We start from the raw sequence: 23202 nt of genomic DNA on the forward strand, positions 1-23202 counted from the left end.
ACAATTTGTACAGTACAATCCCTCTTAAATAACATTTCTTAAAAAAGTCCCATTGACCTGAAGTGCCTTTGCAAATATCATCATTAAAAAAGCAACTTAAATAATCATAACACAAACATCACAAATATACAATAGCAAATAAAAATAACACAAATCCTTAAATTAACTTAAATTAAATCATAATTTTAAACTTTTTTCTTGATTTTTTCTTTCTTTATTTTACAAAAAGGACAATCTGTATGAAAAAGCAACATTTTATTTTAATTAAGACAAAGGTGTCCCAAAGAAAATGAACGAAAATCAACAATACTATGTCATAAATGGTTTGGAGGGCTAGGGGAAGAAAACGCACTTCAGTTAACACAGTGATCAAGTATACATACAGTCTTCACAGCCTGATGAAGAACAGGCCAGTATGGCCAAACATCCACCGTTTGATGCAGTTCCTGCGCTCAGCAACGGCGTGTGGGTTAGAGAAAAGGCCTGGGTGCAAATGTTGCAAAAACAAGGAATCGTGGCGTCGCACGCTATCGCCACTACACAGCGTCTGTTTAAACCTTATCTTTAACCCCCCGATGAAAGGCAGAACAGAAAGCTAAGTGACAGTTTACCACTGTAAACTTCTTACTTCTTTTTTTAGTTCATTTTTTATTTATTTATTTATTTTTTTACCCCGCCAGTTCTTTTCCCACAGGCCGCCGCTGCCTGCGCTTAGTTTCCAGTAGAGAACCAGCTCACTCTGAATATCAGTTAAACGTCTCAGTATCAGCAGCAGTCTCAAGGCGGGACACCTCCCCCTAGGGTTTAGAGCAGCATCTGAAGGAGTATAAAAACTCTCCCATTAGAGCAAAAGAGCAACGGGCGGCCCACTGGTGGCTCGTTACACCTGGAGAGAGGAGAGAAGAAAAAGACACATGAGTGTTTGCTTGAAATAACTAAAGACAGATGCATTTTAGCCAAGCAGAAACCTCTGAGGTCGACAACGTAAATGCAGAAGTTCAAAAAAGTTCATGATTAAAGACCTGGAAAAGACTCATCTGTTTTAGTCTTATGCAGGATAAAAGATGAACACTGTAAGGTTGTGGCTGCTTTGGCTGCAATCAGCATTAAGTCGCTGCCGGTCAGGAGGCTAAAAACCCGACTCAGCTCCACTTCTCTGTCTAAATACCAGGCTGGCTTAGGTTAGAGGTGGTGGCCGGGTCTTGCACCCAGAAGCTCCCTTCAAAAACCAAATTGCTGACCTCACTGGTTTAGTCCAGTACTTTCTGACTGTAGCTCTGAAAGATTAAAAAAGGAAAACAAACTCACCTCAGTTGCAATTATACATTCGTCCTTTTCCTCTGACATCACAAACACAGATTTGTACTTGGTGTCCGCACATGCAGACATTTCTGGGGCTTTCTTTTCTGATGCATCGCTTTAAGGAAAGAGAGAGAAACACCGTGTTAGCTTCATGATTCTGACAGCTGAGCTCTGAGAGACTTTTCCACTCGCCCGTTAATATATTTACCTTTTTAAACGTTTGCTGCGTTTCTCCTCGAACTCAAACGAGTCCAGGGATTGGCACTTGTCCTCGCAGGCCGCCTCCAGCATGGCCTCTTTGGCCGCCTGCTCGTAGTTGACCTCGTGTACGAGGTTGTAGTCTGCAGGCGGATGCCGGCTCTTGAAGCTGCTCCTCGCTGGTGAAGACCCTTCATCGGGGTCAGCGCTGCAGAAGTCCATCTTCTTGTTGATATTTTTGACGCCTGGCGTGGGCATCACGCTGACCGCCAGGTCTCTGTCACTGCGGTGACAGTTGTTAGTAAGGTTATTTATTGTCTCTACCTCACCTACGAATTCTATAGGACTGTCGCGCTGGGCTTTTGAGCGGTAAAATCCTACGAGTACCGCGCAGCCTGCAAGCAGCAGCAGCACCAGGGCCACACCGGACCCCACGGCCATCCACGGCACCTCTGACCCGCGGATGGCGGCGTGCTCTGGGAGCAAGAACTGACAGTTTCTGCCGCCGTAACCGGGAACGCAGGCGCAGACGTAGCGGTTGTTCCTCTCGTGGCAGGTGGCGCCATTGTGGCACGGGTTGTGTTCGCAGCGGCTGATGGGGGAGCTGCAGTTGCGTCCGGTGTATCCTGGCGGGCAGGTGCAGGTGTAGCCAGTGGGACCTTCCTGGCACGTCCCGCCGTTTTGGCAAGGGTACATGGAACACTCATCGCCGGTCTGGTCGCAGTTCATGCCAGAGAAACCGTCAGGACACTGACACAGGTACGAGTTGACGAGGTCAACACAGCGGGCACCTGGGAGCGGAAGCACAAAGACATTCATCAGTGGGGATGCTGAATAAGCATCCACACTATTGATATTGGCGTCGGCCATTTTGTTTATTATTATTATTTTTTACTATTATTCCAGCTATCTCCTCCTTCATACTTTGTTGTATCGACACCATTTAGAAAAAATATGTTTCTTCGTCATTCAACTGCTACAACTTTTCTCATTTCTAACTTTTAAAATATTTAACTTTCTTTAACAATTTTAAACAGACGGCAAAATTTCACAAATCTGCACTTTCTTCAACTCCTCATAACTTTGGCGCTCCTTGGGTTTTTTCACCTTGCTGCTATCATATTCTTCAGCTTCTTGTGCTCTTTTAATACTTTTTAAAACTGTTTATACTTTTTCACTGTTTTGATTTTTCTAAAACTAAAATAACATTATTTCAGATGGGCCAATTTTTTGGTTTACTAAATTCTATATTTTGAGCAACGATTTCACATTCTTCACAAATCGGGTATTGCACTCTACAGCTTTCATGCTATTTTCAGCTAATTTCATGCTAGTTTCAGCTACATCTGTGGTTTTTCAGCCATTGAATGCTATTTATAGCTATTTTAAGGCTACTTTCAGCTATTTTTAGGCTATTTTCAGCTTTTTTAGGCACTTTCAGATATTTTTTTTGTCTATTTTTAGCTATTGAATGCCAATTTCAGCTACTTAATGCCATTTTATGCTATGTTTATGCTATTTTTCACTGTTTTTGTGCTTTTTGGCTATTTTCAGCAGTTCTTCTACAACTCAGCTCTCAGCATCCCCACGCAATTTCAGCAGAAATTGCAATTTTGATCTAGTTATGTTTACAAACGTGGTTTGGGTTGGGTTACAGTAAAGATATTTAACAGGACTACTGTCCTAAAATACAAGAATCAGGGGATTGATGAAGGTACGTCGTACTCTGCGGTGCTAGCTGCTGGTTTTTGTTGGACCTAGTTCTGGCCGACAGCCAACAAGTTAGCTGGGAGCATTCCTGCCGTAAGTCCAATTGGGAAACCATGAACAATTTGATGGTTCTGTACCTTTCTTGCATGCCTTATACTTTAATTTACATACGATGTACACTGAGCACTTATGCTCAGTGACCTCCAGGTCCAGACTTGGCATGGACACATGTGGAGCATTTGGAGAATTTGTGCTCCAGTTTGGGTCTGATTGTGGCAGGTCTATCTTTTGAAATAATTAGCCTGTTTTTGCTGAAAATTTAGGTCCAGGTCTGACACAATCTGCATACAGACGTAGAAATACTGACACATCGAATACTGTGTTTGGCCCCTTGGATTCTCTCTACAGATCTTAAGGAGTCCAGACAAAGTCTTGTGTTTTTCCCCGGTCTTACCGTTGGAGCACGGGGCCGAGGTGCAGTGGTCGATCTTCTTCTCACAGTTGAAGCCTGCGTATCCTGTGGGGCACTGGCAGAAGTATCCTCCGTCTGGGTTGTCAGCACAGCGGCCGCCGTTGGAGCAGGGCCCGTCAGCGCACGTCATGGCACTCAGCTCGCAGTTGTTGCCATAGAAACCGTGAGGGCAAGTGCAGGTATATGTGTTTTCCAAATCCTGTCAGGAGGAAAAAATAGAACAGACATCAAGATCCGTCTGCAGCTGCTCCTTTGAATCTCAGCAGGCTGGATCTGGTATGGAATAAAGGGATAGTTCACAGGATTTCTTTTTCTATGTAAGCCAAAGGTCAGAAAGGCAAACTTACAGTGCAGCTTCCTCCATTGCGGCAGGGGTTTCCAGCGCATTCGTTGACCTGGATCTCACAGCTGGCCCCAGTGAAGCCCGGCCTGCAGGAACAGGTGTAGCTGCCCTGGCCGGTGTTGCTACAAGTGGCTCCATTCATGCAGGGCTTGTGGTGAGTGCAGTAGTTGAGATCTGGAGAGACATGGCAGCACATGTGGATTAGCCACAGCACAACACATGGCGGGACAACAGCAGCAGCGACAGAATGTCTTTTTTGTCCTCGGGCACACTTGACTCTTTCTCTCGGCTTCCAGGGGTTTTTTGTTTCCTACGCCTGCGCGGCCTCCTGTCCTCGGCGTTCATCTCCTGACAACTGCTGCTCTGTTGCTTCTTTAGCCCACTGCTGACGCCTTTATGTCTGGGTTTTCTATCGTCCTTCTACCATCTCTGTCTTATTAGACTTTTAATGTTTACTGTAACATTTTAAGAGACTAAAGACTAAAGAAAAGTGGAAGTTCCTGCATTGATCTTTGCAAAACTTAGCCTCAAGTACTTGTTTTGACTTTGAAACTTTACTGAAGAAAGACTACACCATTAGAAAAGACAATCTATCTACTCTCCTTTTGAGTCTTTTGGTGCATGCACTGTTCAGCAGAGCCACGGTTAAAGCTTGATTAGGTTATACTGACTGTATGTCGGCTAGGTGGCGTTACTTTTGGCCCCAAACTCAGTTGACCAGGCTGAGAAGCTAGAAAGCAGCTAAACCGTCTGGAGAAACTTGATGGCTGTTTAAAAGCAAGGTCTTTACCACTTTACAACTCTGATGCATGCATGCTATCCCTCAAGATCGTGGTGATATCTAAAAGCTGATGACAATGCAATTCCTGCAATGCTTTGCATTTATTCTGTTCGTCTTTCAGGTCAAGACCTGACGTAAAGGTGTGGACCAGATGCAGAAGTCTTGCCCAGTTTGGATCCGATTGAGGCGTGCAGATGCAAGAGTAAATCAGTCTCCATCTGCATCATCAAGACCTATTAGCTTCACTTTAAAAATGTTAGAGTGTTTTCTGTTGGACTTACATGTTGTAACTTTATATAAATGTAGTTACTGTCCTGCTAGTTAGACTGGACTCCATAAACGGCTTGTTTTATAGGTGTTCCTCTTTAGAAATATTCCACCTGTTTACCTTAATTTATTCTAGGTATGCGCAAACTTAAATCATATTGATCAGTATGGTCTGTCTTCAGAACTCTTCCTTTTATACCAAAGGTTGACCAGTTTTACCCCTCACACCTAGACAACGCTGGCTACAGCCGATCCACCTATCAGGGCTCTATGATTCCCTCCCATTCTGCCGTTCCTCATCAGCCCTGAACCTCCATCTCTCAGCAGTCTTTCCTCACCTTGGTTGCAGAAGAGTCCGCCCCATCCCTCCTGACAGTTGCACTGCCAGGGCTGCTGGCAGGTCCCGTGGAGGCAGCCCGGGTAACGAATGCACTCATCGCAGTAGCGGCCCTTGAATCCCACTCTGCACCTGTTGTTGTTGTCCATTTAGGAGGGAAACACCGGTCAGTCCACTCACATTACCTCACTGTGTGTCCCACTGATTAATTAATGCCCCAGTGAAGCGCACATGCTGGAAAAAAACAAAACAAAAAACGTACTTGCACTCGCCGGGTTTCTCGCAGAAGCCGTGTTCTTCGTCGCAGCCTGGGAGGCAGATCGCTGCAGAGGGAGACAGAGAGAAGGGTTAACTGCTGTTTGATTAAAGTGACCCTGGGATAAACTTTCTTTCTGCAACAAGAGAATGGAGGAAGTCATTCCAAAGAAATGCAGTGAGTTTCTACAAGCTTAAAAACAATCGCTTTTATCTGAAGCCCACACTTCTGCAGTACAGAGCTGCTTCTACAGGTGAATCGGAGACTATTGCATGAACAGGAAACAGGAAGTTGTTATGGATTGAAAAGGAAATAAACCTAACTGTCTGATGACTTTTAACCTGTCCTCTGAGCTGTGTGTGAAATTAAATATTAAGGATCAGTGGTGGACTTGTTTTAGATCACTGTGGCTGCAGGGAGATGCAGAAATGGACAGTAAAGCATGAGCTTTAAAAAAAATCAGTGTAACCCTGATTCAAGCCATTTATCCTGACAGCCCTGGAAATATTATTTTCAATGACTAAACAAACCTATGATAGAACATAATTATTATCTACAGGTATTTGCAACATGTCTTGAATGAATCTAAAATAAATTTCCTTAAAATTTCCAAAATAAATGTAGAATTTGGACTTGTGCAGTGTGCTTACTGGAGGGCTGTCAGGATTAGTTGTATTAATCGTGATTTAATTAAGGCGCACTCATTTTTTAAAGCACTATTTAAAAATCATTTTGCAAAGAGGGAATGTTTTCTCACGCAATATGAACTAGGGCTGGGAAATTAATCGAATTTTAGATTAAATCGCAAAAGGTGCTTTTTTTACTTTGACCTAAAATAAGTCTTAAAACACCAGTTTAATTCAGTTTTTTTGCAGCAGAGATGTTCCACCCATAGTGCAAACATGGAAGTGTCCTTTTTTAGAATAGTTTGTAAAAATCCTACTTTCCGTATTTTTAAAAGTTCTTTCTTCTTCAAAATAAGAGTGACATAAAAATGATCATTCGCTTTAATGCAGTATTTAATCTAGAATTTCAATATAAGTCAAAATAATTGTACATTTTCTCATCATTGTTCTGCCCCAGTTTCATTTATTTAATATTGTTCTAGAATGATTTATCGCTTGTGTTGAGGGAAAAGCATTGGATGAGGAACTTAAAAACAAGTGCACATTAAATCGCAATATTGAAAAAGATAATCGCAATTAGATTATTTTCTTAAACCGTTCAGCCCTGATAGGAACACTTCACACGCTGTCTCATCATTTTTGATGCTGTCAGATTACTCTTGTTTGGCTTTCACCTGACCTAAGAGTCATTTTTGGACATTTAAAAGCAAAAAAACGTATGATTTATGTTCAGTTCATACATAAAATAAACTTAATTAAGGTGCCCGATTAGTGCAATAAATCCCACCATGCTTTATCGTCCCTTTCAGCACACTTCGGTTGGTCCACGTCTGCGTCTCCCTGCAGCCACAGTGATGTAAAATAAGTCCACCATCGCTCCTTAATATCTAACTTCACTTTAAAAACTCCCACACAGCTCAGAGGACCAGTCAAGAGTCATCTGCTGTTCCCAATTTCCTTTTCAATCCATAACAATCCCTTTTTTCCGTGGTTAAGTCAGTGTCCAAACAGGAAGCAGTTACCTCCTAGTGTAAGACAGTAGAAGAAAGTGACACGAAAAAAGTTTTGAATCCTGAATAGTTGGAAGGATCATGATTGAACACAGTTCTGGGGTTTATAAGGATTTAAGACTGTGGTTCTCAAATGGTGTGTCGAGGCACACGTGTGCCTTGGACCCCTGAAAACCCCCCAGAGAATGGACCCTCCCCAGTTTTGATTTATTGATGAGTGTGTGTTGGATCAGTAGCATTAGTGCTAGCATCCTGGCTAACAGTTACCTCATTTGGCAAGCTATAACTCATGCTACTTTTTACCAAATTAACCAACATTTCTACCCATTTTCCCACTTAGTTTTACAACTTAAACCATTATTGCTGCTCTTTTGCAGTTTTGCAACTGTTTTAAATACTTTTGAGCCATTTTTGCAACTTTTTGGAACTTTATGCCATATTTATCCAGTTTTTGCTCCTTTTTTGTAGTTTTTTGCCTACTTTTGCTATTACTTTGAGATTTTTTTTCCATTTTTTTTCCCATCACTTTAAACTCCTTTTAACCACTTTTTAGCACCTTTAACCCTTATTGCCACTTTTCTGCCACTTGTAGCCTATTTTGTCAGCTTTTTGACACTTTCAACCCATATTTGCCACTGTCTTGCCGATTTTTGCCCACTTTGCCTTTGTTTGGCCACTTTATGACCAAATTTTGTGCATTTTTAAATCACCTTTAACCCATTTCAACCACCTTTATACAACATTTAACCCTTTTTGGCCACATGTAACCCATTTTCGCCACCTGTTTGACACTTTCAACATGTTTTTGCCACTTTTAACCCATTTGTTGGCCCCTTACGCCAATTGTTACCCATTTTTGATTTTGTCTTGCCACTTTTTGCCCAAGTTTGCCATGTTTTTCATGACTTTTAACCATTTTTTGCCACCTTTTGCCCACTTTTGCCACCCTATGTTGTCTGGGCCCCAGAAACCTCTCCCCTTTATCTCCCTTATGGGCCACCTTGACTGTTACATTAGTCTATTTTGTATTAATATGAATATTGTGTGCCGTGGGATTTTGGTTTAACCTTAGGTGTGCCTTTGGCAAAAAAAAAAAAAGTTTGAAAACCACTGGTTTAGGGTTGGACAGCCCTAGGTGACTGTGAATGATCGTGATAAAGTAGTTGGACAGCCCTAGGTGACTGTGAATGATCGTGATAAAGTAGTTGGACAGCCCTAGGTGACTGTGAATGATCGTGATAAAGTAGTTGGACAGCCCTAGGTGACTGTGAATGATCGTGATAAAGTAGTTGGACAGCCCTAGGTGACTGTGAATGATCGTGATAAAGTAGTTGGACAGCCCCACCGAAGCCCTCAGACTGAGGTTCTTTTTGTTTTCCCCCTGAAGGTCTAAACCTGTCCCCTAAATCCAAAGACAGTCATTAAAATAAGAGGCTCCTAAAGCCATTAGCTGATACCTTCAGCTCAATCTCCTTATCACCGTGGAAGAATTTTGGTCTTAACATGGTCCTGAGACAAAGGAGGGAGTGTGTGAATGTGAGCGCACACTCAGACCCCCTCAGACCCACCCCACCACCCTCTTTTTTTTCTTCTTCGCTGCGGGTCAAAACTCTTTTATTCATTCTGAGCGCACACACACACTCACACACTCCCCTTAATGTCTCAGATAAGAGTGGACAGCTGGCGAGTGTGTTGCCAGTGCGCGACAGCTGCTCCATTGTCTCCTCTCTGCCGGCAGCTGCCCACTTCAAACAATACCTCCCCGGCCTCGGCCAATCAGCGGCCAGCCCACTCCGAGAGTAACGAATCGGAAGGTAGCATGTAAATTTATGGCACGCGTGAGATTATTCCCAAAAACTTTCCTTAGAATAAATCAAGTGGTCGTGTGTAGGGGGGGTGGCGAGCGGTGTTTACGCACAAGTTGCCCTCTAACGGCACAAACCCTGCACTTGTTTCACCTTTTCTACATCACATTTACAACAAAATACCTCTCTGTAGAGTCACTTTTTAAGGTTTGATCGCAGATTTACACCATTTTCAGCCAATAAGGAAGGCCTTTTGACTATCCAAACCGCTCCAAACATAAAAAAGTTTTCCACTCACGCTCCGTGCAGTACTGCCCCTTCCAGCCAGCGTCGCACACAATCTCCCCGCGCTCCCCGCACGTGAAGTGCCCGAACGCGTCGTCTCTGGGCCGGCAGAACACCGAGCAGCCGTCCCCGTAGTAGTGCTCGTCACACACGAACCGATACGAGTACTTGAGCTCGGTCTTGCCGCTGGTGTGCAGGTCCTGGGACCAGTCGTCTCCCACCGTCAGATGCCTCTGCGTGATCAGGGTGCTGATTACGCGCTCTGGGTTCTCTGAAGCGCACATGTGGAGGGAAAAAAAAGTGGGTTAAAGGATGGAAAGAGTGTGCTGGGGATTAAAAAGAGAAGGGTGTTTAGTTCCTACCTGTGGAGAGGTCGTCTTTGGAGTCTGCGTGTAATGCCTCAATGATCAGCGAGAAGGTCCCCTGGGAACGCAAATGGCTTCATGAGACAGGTGGCCAGCGGAGTGTGTGTGACGATAACATCAAGCTATGAGGCCTGAGGCGACTGAGCCATACTAGAGCTGAGTGCAAACATGATCCGTGAAACTAAACACCTGGAAACATTGTGCGCAAACGAGCAGTTGCGCGTTTTTACGCACGGTTTAACCAAAGCAAAGTTCATTTACAGAGCGCAAGAGTGCCATGCATGGATAAAAACAGAACATTTAGAGCACTAAAAGGAAAACATTCAAACGTGAGATGAAAAAGGAGAAAAGAAACCGACAAAAAGGCGCCATTCTAGTGCCGTAACTCCTCCTGTAGTGAATGGATGCACTTACGGGCCACGTGAAGCCGAAGTTAATCCTGATGGGGTTGGTGAATGAGCTCTCCGGGATGACATCAGGGACCTGGAACGAGTTGGAGCCGAGGACAGGCGTCACAGCTCCGCCGTACGTGCACGGAGGCTCCGGGGAGGCGTTGGGCTGGTAGTGCTTGAGACAGATCCTGAAGAAGGTTTGACACTCGCACTGCTGCTGGAAAGACGAAGCCAGGCCTCCCTTACAGCAGTTTTTGTTCCCTTGTATTCCCTTCTTGTTTAGGAACTCCTGCAGCTTGAGCTCAAAAACTCCCGAACAAAAGCCCTGCGGAGGAAAAAGCAACTTGGCATCAACTAGTGCCGCTCGTGGATGAATGGAGAGAGTGAGATGAGGGAGTGATGGGTCATTGTTTGGAAGGAATAGAGGCTCGGAGTCTTACCTGGCACAGTAGCATGGACATGACGGTGAGAGTCAGCAGGATGGCGCGCCCCATATTTAATAAATACATAATAAATAATAAATAAATAAAATAAAAAGTCTCGGGGCTCGGCGTGTCCTCACGGTGCCTCCTCCACTTCAATCCCTCTGATGAAGAAGATGCATTGAGCACGTTTCTGTCCGCTCACGGGCTTTTCTCATGAACTGCTGCCGCTGTCAGCCACGCCGCTCTCATTCATGTCCCGAAGAGCAGAAAACGATTAATCCCAAACCTTAAATAAAAAAAAGTCACAGAATAAGACGTGCGAGTTCGTGTTGTAGGTCTAAAAGCAGACAAGTCCTCCAGTTCCGTTATAATCCAGTGCGTAAAGAGAGAGAAAAAAAAAACGATTCCTTGTTTTGTTTCTCTGGATTAAAGTGACAAATTTTAGGAAGTTGCTGTTTTGTGTGAAGGTCTTGGTCTAACCCAAGGACGGATTTGTCACTGGTCCAACATGCTTCCTTCTTCCTCCTTCTGTCTTTCCTCACTGTGAACTGTGCGTCTGTCTCCAGCCAAGGCCGCCTGCAGCCTGTTATATACGGCCTGACACATGCTATGGTAATAACATGCAAATGGCCCCCTCCTCCCTCTCCTCACCGACTTCACCTCCCAATCTGGCCTGGCTCTCCACAATGGGAGCCCATGCAAGGACCCCAACAGCCTCCTCTTGTTTCCTCCCCCCTGCAGCAGTGCAGCTAGGGCGGTCAGATCTGGGACCAGAATGGAGAAGTGTGAAAGTATTTGAACCAAAGAAGAGAAACTACAAACACAAGCTTCCAGAGGATGAGGGAGAGTTACTAGAGGAGCCTGTGGAGGTATCACTTCAAAATAAAAGACACTAAAAATAGAAATATACTGGGTAAAAAACTAGTGACTAACTGCCACTGAACCTACACTAAAAGGAAAGGGTTACAGGGAGACACATGAGTGAATAATGGTCAATTAATCTACTTTAGTATAGGCACCCTGACCTGGTAACAAAAATGCTACTGACTGCTTATTAACCAGAAAAACAGGCAAGTTATTAGGATTTAACCTTTAACCTAGACCAAAACTGACACTCTGTAACAGACATCTCTGTAACAAACTCTGTTACAAACAGCTCTGTAACAAACAACTGTGTTACAAACAACTGTGTTACAAACAACTGTGTTACAAACAACTCTGTTACAAACAACTCTGTTACAAATAACTCTGTCACAAACAACTGTGTTACAAACAACTCTGTCACAAACAACTGTGTAACAAACAACTCTGTTACAAACAACTGTGTAACAAACAACTCTGTTACAAACAACTCTGTAACAAACAACTCTGTTACAAACAACTGTGTTACAAACAACTCTGTCACAAACAACTGTGTAACGAACAACTCTGTTACAAACAACTGTGTAACAAACAACTGTGTAACAAACAACTGTGTAACAAACAACTCTGTTACAAACAACTGTGTTACAAACAACTGTGTTACAAACAACTCTGTGACAAACAACTCTGTCACAAACAACTCTGTTACAAACAACTGTGTTACAAACAACTCTGTGACAAACAACTCTGTCACAAACAACTCTGTCACAAACTCTGTTACAAACAACTCTGTCACAAACAACTGTGTAACAAACAACTCTGTTACAAACAACTGTGTAACAAACAACTGTGTAACAAACAACTCTGTCACAAACAACTCTGTAACAAACAACTCTGTAACAAACAACTGTGTAACAAACAACTCTGTTACAAACAACTCTGTCAAAAACAACTCTGTAACAAACAACTGTGTAACAAACAACTCTGTCACAAACAACTGTGTAACAAACAACTCTGTAACAAACAACTCTGTTACAAACAACTCTGTTACAAACAACTGTGTAACAAACAACTCTGTTACAAACAACTCTGTCACAAACAACTGTGTAACAAACAACTCTGTTACAAACAGCTCTGTCACAAACTCTGTTACAAACAACTCTGTCACAAACAACTGTGTAACAAACAACTCTGTTACAAACAACTGTGTAACAAACAACTGTGTAACAAACAACTCTGTTACAAACAACTGTGTTACAAACAACTCTGTGACAAACAACTCTGTCACAAACAACTCTGTTACAAACAACTGTGTAACAAACAACTGTGTAACAAACAACTGTGTAACAAACAACTCTGTAACAAACAACTCTGTAACAAACAACTGTGTAACAAACAACTGTGTAACAAACAACTCTGTAACAAACAACTCTGTGACAAACAACTCTGTGACAAACAACTCTGTCACAAACAACTCTGTCACAAACTCTGTTACAAACAACTCTGTCACAAACAACTGTGTAACAAACAACTCTGTTACAAACAACTGTGTAACAAACAACTCTGTCACAAACAACTCTGTTACAAACAACTCTGTGACAAACAACTCTGTCACAAACAACTGTGTAACAAACAACTCTGTTACAAACAACTCTGTCACAAACAACTCTGTAACAAACAACTCTGTCACAAACAACTCTGTAACAAACAACTGTGTAACAAACAACTCTGTTACAAACAACTCTGTCAAAAACAACTCTGTAACAAACAACTGTGTAACAAACAACTCTGTTACAAACAACTGTGTTACAAACAACTCTGTTACAAACAACTGTGTAACAAACAACTCTGTCACAAACAACTCTGTAACAAACAACTCTGTAACAAACAACTCTGTAACAAACAACTGTGTAACAAACAACTCTGTTACAAACAACTCTGTCAAAAACAACTCTGTAACAAACAACTGTGTAACAAACAACTCTGTTACAAACAACTGTGTTACAAACAACTCTGTTACAAACAACTGTGTTACAAACAACTCTGTAACAAACAACTCTGTTACAAACAACTGTGTTACAAACAACTCTGTGACAAACAACTCTGTCACAAACAACTCTGTTACAAACAACTCTGTCACAAACAACTCTGTAACAAACAACTCTGTGACAAACAACTCTGTCACAAACAACTGTGTTACAAACAACTCTGTTACAAACAACTCTGTAACAAACAACTCTGTAACAAACAACTCTGTGACAAACAACTCTGTCACAAACAACTGTGTAACAAACAACTGTGTAACAAACAACTCTGTAACAAACAACTCTGTAACAAACAACTGTGTAACAAACAACTCTGTAACAAACAACTCTGTAACAAACAACTCTGTAACAAACAACTCTGTAACAAACAACTCTGTTACAAACAACTCTGTAACAAACAACTCTGTAACAAACAACTGTGTAACAAACAACTCTGTTACAAACAACTGTGTTACAAACAACTCTGTGACAAACAACTCTGTCACAAACAACTGTGTTACAAACAACTCTGTTACAAACAACTGTGTTACAAACAACTCTGTGACAAACAACTCTGTCACAAACAACTGTGTAACAAACAACTCTGTTACAAACAACTCTGTCAAAAACAACTCTGTAACAAACAACTCTGTCACAAACAACTCTGTAACAAACAACTGTGTAACAAACAACTCTGTTACAAACAACTCTGTCAAAAACAACTCTGTAACAAACAACTGTGTAACAAACAACTCTGTTACAAACAACTGTGTTACAAACAACTCTGTTACAAACAACTGTGTAACAAACAACTCTGTCACAAACAACTCTGTAACAAACAACTGTGTAACAAACAACTCTGTTACAAACAACTGTGTTACAAACAACTGTGTAACAAACAACTCTGTTACAAACAACTGTGTTACAAACAACTCTGTGACAAACAACTCTGTCACAGACAACTCTGTAACAAACAACTCTGTAACAAACAACTCTGTAACAAACAACTCTGTGACAAACAACTCTGTCACAAACAACTCTGTAACAAACAACTCTGTAACAAACAACTCTGTGACAAACAACTCTGTCACAAACAACTGTGTTACAAACAACTCTGTAACAAACAACTCTGTAACAAACAACTCTGTAACAAACAACTCTGTGACAAACAACTCTGTAACAAACAACTCTGTGACAAACAACTCTGTCACAAACAACTGTGTTACAAACAACTCTGTCACAAACAACTGTGTAACAAACAACTCTGTTACAAACAACTCTGTAACAAACAACTCTGTCACAAACAACTGTGTTACAAACAACTCTGTAACAAACAACTCTGTGACAAACAACTCTGTCACAAACAACTGTGTTACAAACAACTCTGTCACAAACAACTCTGTAACAAACAACTCTGTAACAAACAACTCTGTGACAAACAACTCTGTCACAAACAACTGTGTTACAAACAACTCTGTCACAAACAACTGTGTAACAAACAACTCTGTTACAAACAGCTCTGTCACAAACTCTGTTACAAACAACTCTGTCACAAACAACTCTGTTACAAACAACTCTGTTAACTGACCAACCACTAGTTAACCAGGGTTAAAAAAAGACAACATACCTGCTAGTTAACCAGAAAAAGACTAACTTCCTGCTAGTTAACCAGAGAAAGACTAACTTCCTGCTAGTTAACCAGAGAAAGACTAACTTCCTGCTAGTTAACCAGAGAAAGACTAACTTCCTGCTAGTTAACCAGAGAAAGACTTACTTCCTGCTAGTTAACCAGAGAAAGACTTACTTCCTGCTAGTTAACCAGAGAAGGACTTACTTCCTGCTAGTTAACCAGAGAAAGACTAACTTCCTGCTAGTTAACCAGAGAAAGACTAACTTCCTGCTAGGTAACCAGAGAAAGACTAACTTCCTGCTAGTTAAGCAGGTAAACATAAGTGACTAAATTCTTTTTAATCAGGAAGAAAACACGTTTCTATTTGCGAGTCAACCAGGGAATAAACTAGTATCTAGCTGCTAGTTAAGATGAGTTACTAACATGAAAAAATGAGTCAGTTACTGTCCGTCACCCAAGGAAACATTGACTACTTCCTGTTAGTTAACCAGGGAATTACTGGTTACTAACTGGTAGTCAACCTTTTTCACATCTGGCCCTTTATGGCAGTGAAAACTCTAGACTGACCACCAGGTGTCCTACTCTTAAGTTGGCGTCGTTATGAGTTAACTAACGAGGAACTCTCTGCTTGTTTAGTTACTGTCATGTTTACTGGTTATGAACAGTAGTTAACTGCGAGTTAATGCTGACTAAAGTGGAATGACAGGGAGGAGAGAGTTCCTCATCCACTCCCCGCTGAAGTAGCGCTAACTTCTGCGTTAGCCTGTAGCTACGTCTCTTTCTGTGAGTCTTGCTGTAAAGTTTGATCACGCTGAGAACTGAATTTATGTTTTGAGGTGTTGAAATTTCAATTCATTCGATTTTCATATTTTTCATTAAAAGGCCCATGACTCTCCTGTTTTTAGGAGCAACCCTACGGTTTCTCCAGAACAGGAATGGACTGTTCTATAATAAAGTAATGAAAATGTGGCTCCTGTCCAGTCAGGATCATCTTCTCTTAAATACCAGATTTCTTTCTTTGCTGTAAATAAATATTGGTTGGATTGATCCTCCAGCTGTTGCCTCACTGCACTAGTCTTTTGTTTTTAGCATCTTGAGATGGTTTTGGATCAGTTGTCTTCTGAAAAATGCCCAGAAAATCAAAGTAAAGATGATTGAATGGTTCTGAGAAGTGGAAAAAAGGATGTAGAGAGAGTTTCAAACCCTGACTCAGTTAATTGTTTACACCCCCACCCCTCCTCCTCCTCCTTCTTCCTCCATCTTTCCTCCCTCCATGCACGCCCTCCACATTTTGGTATTTCTGGTTGTGGGAAGAATCTGAAGCTTTGAGTCGACTCAAAAAGAAAACATTCCTTGGCAGAGCCATGTGTGGTGAGGTAAAGGGGCCGGACTTTCCATTTTTCTCCCTTTTTTCTCCTTCTTCTCGTTCTCTTGGCTGAGATTAAAAAAGAGAGCGAGGAAAAAAACCCTGTGAGTAGATGTGAGTGTGGCCGCGCTCACTGGAGTCGCTCGCGTGGCCAACATGAGGGGGAACTTTTGTTATTGTGTGAGTGCTGGAGGAATAAGTTTGCTCTCTCCTCTCCCCCCTCCTCAGCTGTATGGTAATTCAGCCAGCACCTGCTCTCCCCTCAATAACAGCGTGTGCGCGCCTCTCTGGGCTGAGCGCGCGCCCACACGTCCCACACACAATACCCCCTCCCTTCTCCACAAACACACTTTCCTCCAGAGTGGGGTTAGCTAGCTCCAAAGTACAGTCAGCTAAGCTAACAGTTACTCTGCAGAAACACTGAAGCTGCACCCAGGAGACATGCAGAACCATCAGCTACTTTATGAAAAACTTTGAGATGGAAAAAGTCCATGTGATCATTAGAGCAGTGCTGCAAAAGTAGCAGCTGTTTTCCATCCTTATCTGCTGACACTGACCTGCTTCACTCCAACTACTACAGCCATCAACATCAGTCCTAAACAGGTCGTTCTGATGCCTGGTTCTGTGATGAGGCCACCTTTGCAATAAGACGGTTGGTGAAATGTCATTCCTGCTGGATATTCCAACTGTCAGTGATATTTAGAAAGTGGAAGAGTTTAGGAACAACAGCAGCTCAGCCATGAAGCAGAAGACCAGGTAAAATCACAGAGCGGGGTCGACGACTGCTAAGGTGCATAAAAGTCTCTAGAGGGATTCTGAACTTCCTCTGGCATTAATGCAAACACTAAAACCGCAGAGGGAGCTTTTTGAATGGGTTTCCATGGCAACAGCTGCATGCAAGACTCACATCACCAAGTCCACAGCCAGGGTTTACATGGAGAGGTGTAAAGAACGCCAACACTAGACTGTGTTTACAGTCAGATGGTGAGTCTGGGTGTGGAGGATGCTGGGAGAACGTTACCTGTCTGACTGTGAAGTTTGGTGGAGGAGAGATAATGGTCTGGGGCTGTTTTTCAGGGTCTGATCTAGACCCCTTATCTCCAGTGAAGGCCAATCTTAATGCTCCAGCAGACCACAACATTCTGGACAATGCTATGCTTCCAACTGTGGCGACAGTTTGGGGAAGGCCCTTTTCTATTCCAGCATGACTGTGGTCCAGAGACTAGATAAGGACTTGAAAGACTAGAGTCCTGTCCTCAACCCCATCCAGCACCTTTGGGATGAACTGGAGCAGAGATTGTGGTCCAAGCCTTCTGGTCCACCATCAGTGCTGTGTGAATATGAGGGTTTTCGAAGAGGCAGGAGACTTTTAGAGATGCCCCATCATGCCCCACACCTCCTCTTAAAGCCTGATTTATGCTTCTGTGTCGTGTTGACGGCGTAGCTATGCTGGCCCTCTGCGTCTATACGGACCCCTACGCAGTACCCTAACATGCACCTCCAAAAAATCCTAACTACCCATCGCGGCAACGTTGACTGCAAGGGCTGTGATTGGTCCACTCAAATGTCATTTCTTCATCCAGGTCTCTCAGTGGGCGAACCAGTGTAGTAAATTCAGCCGTTCTCAGCCTTGACTTGTTTAGTGGTCATACAGACCACCTCCGCAAACATTTTCCCTGTTACCTGCGCTTCAACATTTGCAACAAAAGAATTTGTTCGTCAATATCGATGAGCTCCAACTCCAAACACACGCGCTCCACCTCGGTCACCATTGTTTACTGTGACCGGCAGATAAACAAGAATTTGGATGTGATCCCTCTGAAACCACACACACACAGCCACACCCCCCTTAGTGGCATGGCGGTGAATTGCAGAGCGATGCGTTCCCTCGACGCAGAACTTCGTATGGTCAACGTCGGCGTTGTGTCGACAGTGTACCTACGGCGTCATATGCCATCTACCTGATGCAGAAGCATAAATCAGGCTTAAAGCAGTGGATCTCAACTGGTCAAGTCTCAGGACCCACCAGTGTCTTTCGGGACAAATTGCAATTCAAGTTTCCAAAGATTTTTAGCAATGCATGTTTATTTAATAAAAAAATGCTCCAGTTTGGATCCTGGAAACAAAAAAATCAGCTTAAAAAATGGACAGGACATGATGATGTCCATTTTTCCCATGATAACACGTACATTCCTGCCAGTTTTCCAGAGATGTTGAAGAACTGCCTCATTATCGTAGCTATCTCAAGAAAAAGAGAGAATGCAGTTAAAGTATTAAGAAACATTTAAATAAACCCATTATCATGGTGATTCAGAACCCTAACCCTAACCCTGTCTTGGGTCCTGACCCACTAGTTGATCCACTGCTCTATGCTACAACCTCTAATGGAGGAGTATCAGATCTTTCTCCTGTTATGTTTTTACTCTTTTTATTTACTGCTGCCATCTAGGAGTGGAGAGTAACTGATTACATTTACTCAGATTACTGTAACTAAGTAACTTTTTGAGTAAATTGTAAAATCACCACTTTTACTTCTACTTCAGTCTGGTCTAACCAGAGTACCCGGACTTTTACTTGAGTACTTTACTCTTGTACTTTTCCACCTCTATTGATTGGACCAGTGGTTCTCAACCTTGGGATCAGGACCCCCTTGGGGGTCGTAAGTCTGTTTGTGGATTTCAGTTCTACCTTCAACACGGTCATCCCTGCCCTGCTCCAGGACAAGCTCTCCCAGCTGAGTGTGCCTGCCTCCACCTGCAGATGGATCACAGACTTTCTGTCTGACAGGAGGCAGCATGTGAAGCTGGGGGAGCACATCTCTGACACCAGGACCATGAGCACCAGCTCCCCCCAAGGCTGTGTTCTTTCCCTACTGCTGTTCTCCCAGTACACCAACAGCTGCACCTCCAGTCACCAGTCCGTCAAACTCCTGAAGTTTGCGGATGACCCCACCCTCATTGGAGGGTCTCTGATGGGGAAGAGTCTGCTTACAGACTGGAGGTGGACCATCTGGTGACCTGGTGCAGCAGGAACAACCTGGAGCTCAACGTCCTGAAGACAGTGGAGGTGGACTTCAGGAGAAACACAGCCCCCCCGCTCCCATCAAACTCTCTGACTCCACAGTACCCACCGTGGAGTCTTTCTGCTTCCTGGGGTCCATCATCTCCCAAGACCTGAAGTGGGAGCTGAACATCCTCCCTCATCAAAAAGGCACAGGATGTACTTCCTGCGGCAGCTGAAGAAATTCGGGCTGCCAAAGACTATGATGGTGCACTTCTACACGGCCACCATAGAGTCCATCCTCTCCTCCTCCATCACCGTCTGGTACTCTGCAGCCACCGCTCAGGACAAGAGCAGGCTGCAGCGCATCATCCGCTCTGCAGAGAAGGTGATCGGATGCAACCTGCCAACTCTCCAGGATCTGTACACTTCTAGGACTCTGAGGCGTGCAGGCAAGATCTTGGCCGACCCCTCTCACCCTGGACACAAACGTTTTGAGCCCCTTCCCTCAGGCAAGAGGCTGCGGTCCATCAGGACTAAAACTTCACACCACAAAAACAGCTTCTTTCCCTCTGCTACATCACCGCTCCTGATCCACCCCTACCTCCACCTGACTCTAACTTCATGCAGCTCCGCAGTCACTGACATCCCAGTGATGCACAAACTCAGTCCAGCTCGAGTCGGGTTACAGTAACCCACAGTGTGACTAACTGTATATATCTTATTTGATTTTATTCTAATTATTAATGCATGCACCTTACCTTATTTTTATTACTATTTTTATCTTTTACCCATTTATCTATTTTCTCCCATTTTTATCTACCGTGTAAGCTTATTTTGCACCAAACAATACCAGAACAAATTCCTTGCAAGTGTAAAATCCTACTCGGCAATAAATCTGATGCTGATTCTGAGACACTAAGACGGGGTCTCCAGATTCCCTAAAAAAACTAAGAATATATTTTTTAATTACACTGTTGCCACTTTACACCAGTTTTACCAAATCTTAACCAGTTTCATCATATTCCCCACAAATTTTATAACATTTTTGCCATTTAACATTTATTTTTGCCATTTTAAACCATTTCCACCACTTTTTCTTCCTGTTTTTGTTTCTTCTAAGCCAATTCAGAGTCAGAATCAGAAAGACTTTATTGTCCAGCAGCAATAAAGTTAGAATAGAATAGAATAGGATAATAGAATAGAATAAATAGAATAAAATATCAGTAATGACAATAGTAAAAAGAGAGAATGAATCATAATGAGTCATGCTGCACAAGTGGAGCATAAACATTGAATAAAGTGTACAAATTGCTAGTATTTAATAGTGGAGCAGAGGTTAGATGCTGGTAAGTTCAGGTATTAAAGCAGTAGTTCCATCTGACGTTGGTGGTTACAGTCCCATTCATATAGTGCATCTGACATCCTGGCATTCAGTGGGGATGAGTCCATCTGAGAGTGAGTTAAGTGTAGTGTGTGTGTGTGTGTGTGTGTGTGTGTGTGTTGGGGGGCATGGAGGGGCTAATCTATTTGTGTTGTGGGAGGAGTGGTGTGAGGGATGCTATTTCTCAGGCCCCGTTTACACGGCAACGGCGTTGTGGTGCCTGAAAGTGTAACTTTTTGGAAACGGCCTCCAGAGTGGAAGTTTTTCAAAACGCCCCCCTCTCCATCTCCGTGTAAACAGGGAAACCGGCACTTTCTGAAAACAGACAATTTGACTGCGGCTGCAGTAAATATCAATACCCAAATCAAAACAAATATGGCCGACACCAGCGTACTGTTCATGCTCCTCACTCACTTTTCTTGATATTTGTCCGCCTTGTAGTTTAGGGTCACTCGAAGCAGCAGTTCCACCTCGTCGTCGGTGCAAACAAAAGTCCTGCTTGCCATCTTGAATGTTTACACTGTAGGGGGAAAGCGCTGCACTCCGACTTATGTTCAGAGGAAGGAAGTGTCTGTGCGCATATTTTGGTTCATTGAAAAATCACACCGCCATCTACTGGCCTGGCATGTATACTACATTGTTTTTGGAGTTTCCCACAGTCTTGTGTGAACGGAGATCTTTTTGAAAACGTTGCCATCTGAACGTGGAACTTTTTGGAAATGAAAACGGAAAATGAAGTAAAACGTTGTCGTGTAACACAGTGGCAGAGGAGGCTCTCTGTTGTGCTCCTGTAAAAGTTCACCAGGAGCTGGGTGGGAAGTCTGGCTTTTTTCAGTTTCAGTAGGAAGAAGAGCCTCTGTTGAGCTTTCTTCACAAGGTGGTTGGTGTTGAGTGTCCGTGAAAGGTCCCAGGAATTTGGTGTTGTTTACGCTCTCAACCTCCTCCCTGTTGATGTGGAGTGGGAGGTGAGAGACTTTCCTGGTTCTCCTGAAGTCTATGATAACCTCCTTGGTTTTGGCAGTGTTGAGGACCAGGTTGCTGGATGAGCACCATCTGTCCAGGTGTTGGACTTCCTCTCTATGGTGCCTGGTAGGAGACCCATGATGGTGGTGTCATCTGCAAACTTTACCACAGTGTTGGAGTGGAGAGTGAAGAGGGCTGGGCTGAGTACACAGCCCTGGGGTACCCCGGTGTTCAGGATGAGGGGGGATGATGTGAGGTTACCCACCCTGATGTTTTGTGGCCTGTTGGTCAGGAAGTCCAGGATCCATGAGCAGCTTTTGTTTCCTGTCCTTACGTGTCTCCGGCATCTCTCGGGCGGTGTGGTGGCAACTCCGATGGGGTTGAGCTGTCTCTGAATCTCCAGTGTGGGTGTGCGAGTTTTCAAAGGTGTAATCCTTGCAATGTACGTGCCGCCATCTTTGCGTTTTTTTTCTTTTTTTTCTTGTCACATAAGCCTAATGTTGCCTCTGTTGAGCCATTATTGCTACTATTAACACTATTTTATCACTTTTTATGCACAATTTTTCCCATTTTAACCACATTTCCTATTTTTTCTTTCTCTGTTAGCACTATTTTGCCAGTTTATATCGACTTTTCTGCCCATTTCAACAGATTTCCACCCATTTTTGCCAATTTAAAGCCTTTTCAGCCACTTTTTAATTCCCTTTCCCACTATTCATGTCCATTTTTGCCACTTTAACCCATTTTTGACTTTTTTGTTTTTTTCCTTGCCATTCTTATATAATTTTTGTCACTTCTGACCCATTTCTGCTACTTTTAAGATCCAATTTCACTACCTTTTCCAACATTTTTTCCCCCTTTTTCCCCATTTTTAACCCTTTTTAATTGTTTTTTAAACTAAGTAGGTTTACATTTTTAAGGAGGCGACACAAATGATTAGAACAATATTTGTTTCTTGGATGAGAGTGGTTATCTTTTCAGGTTAAATTTAAAATATGCATACCACAGCTTAGGACCACGTGGACCTTCAAACAGAGATTTTCCAAATGCACACTACAAACCAAGAGACTCCCAGAATGCCTTGCCAGTCATCTGCAAGATTTCATCTCATTTTAAAATAACTGCTCCCAGTAGAAATGTGGGTCGAAGGTGTCATGTCTGCTCACATTAACGCTGACACGTCAGGAGCTTGATCCTGTCCCACCACTGCCCCTTCTTTAAATGCGGGTAGAGGGAACTGAGAATCAGCTAGGAGTGAGAGGGAGAGCTGAGGACAGAACGCTGTGGTTCTACATTGTACGTCTCTTCTGCTGTCTATCCTGATATAAATCTGAACTCTCAGAGCTGACAGCAGTGCCCTCTCAGAGGGTGGCATCATCCTGGGCGATCATATATCACCT

At 43.1% G+C, this 23202-nt stretch overlaps 1 protein-coding gene across 1 annotated transcript; it reads right to left on the reverse strand.

The window, feature by feature from the left end:
- Positions 1-784: 784 nt before the first annotated feature.
- On the reverse strand, positions 785-10658 carry dla (deltaA). Its single transcript, XM_041785853.1, has 11 exons — positions 10590-10658; positions 10172-10474; positions 9755-9815; positions 9406-9663; positions 5673-5733; positions 5412-5542; positions 4030-4199; positions 3665-3881; positions 1511-2291; positions 1309-1417; positions 785-886 (listed from the first exon to the last, which is right to left on the reverse strand). Exons 1-11 carry the CDS (start codon positions 10656-10658, stop codon positions 881-883), a joined length of 2166 nt encoding a protein of 721 aa, XP_041641787.1. The 3' UTR covers positions 785-880.
- Positions 10659-23202: the final 12544 nt, after the last annotated feature.

This window comes from Cheilinus undulatus, linkage group 4 (genome assembly GCF_018320785.1).
Source record: "Cheilinus undulatus linkage group 4, ASM1832078v1, whole genome shotgun sequence".
Classification (NCBI taxonomy): domain Eukaryota; kingdom Metazoa; phylum Chordata; class Actinopteri; order Labriformes; family Labridae; genus Cheilinus; species Cheilinus undulatus.

What these genes read in the sequence shown, in the direction of transcription:
- dla (XM_041785853.1), bottom strand. Translation starts at nt 10,658, where the DNA reads ATGTATTTATTAAATATGGGGCGCGCCATCCTGCTGACTCTCACCGTC. An exon ending in GGGGCAGTACTGCACGGAGC is followed by an intron (nt 5,734 to 9,405) that starts GTGAGTGGAAAA and finishes CTCCCTCTGCAG; the next exon opens with CGATCTGCCTCCCAGGCTGC. An exon ending in CTCGGCCCCGTGCTCCAACG is followed by an intron (nt 2,292 to 3,664) that starts GTAAGACCGGGG and finishes TTCCGCTCCCAG; the next exon opens with GTGCCCGCTGTGTTGACCTC.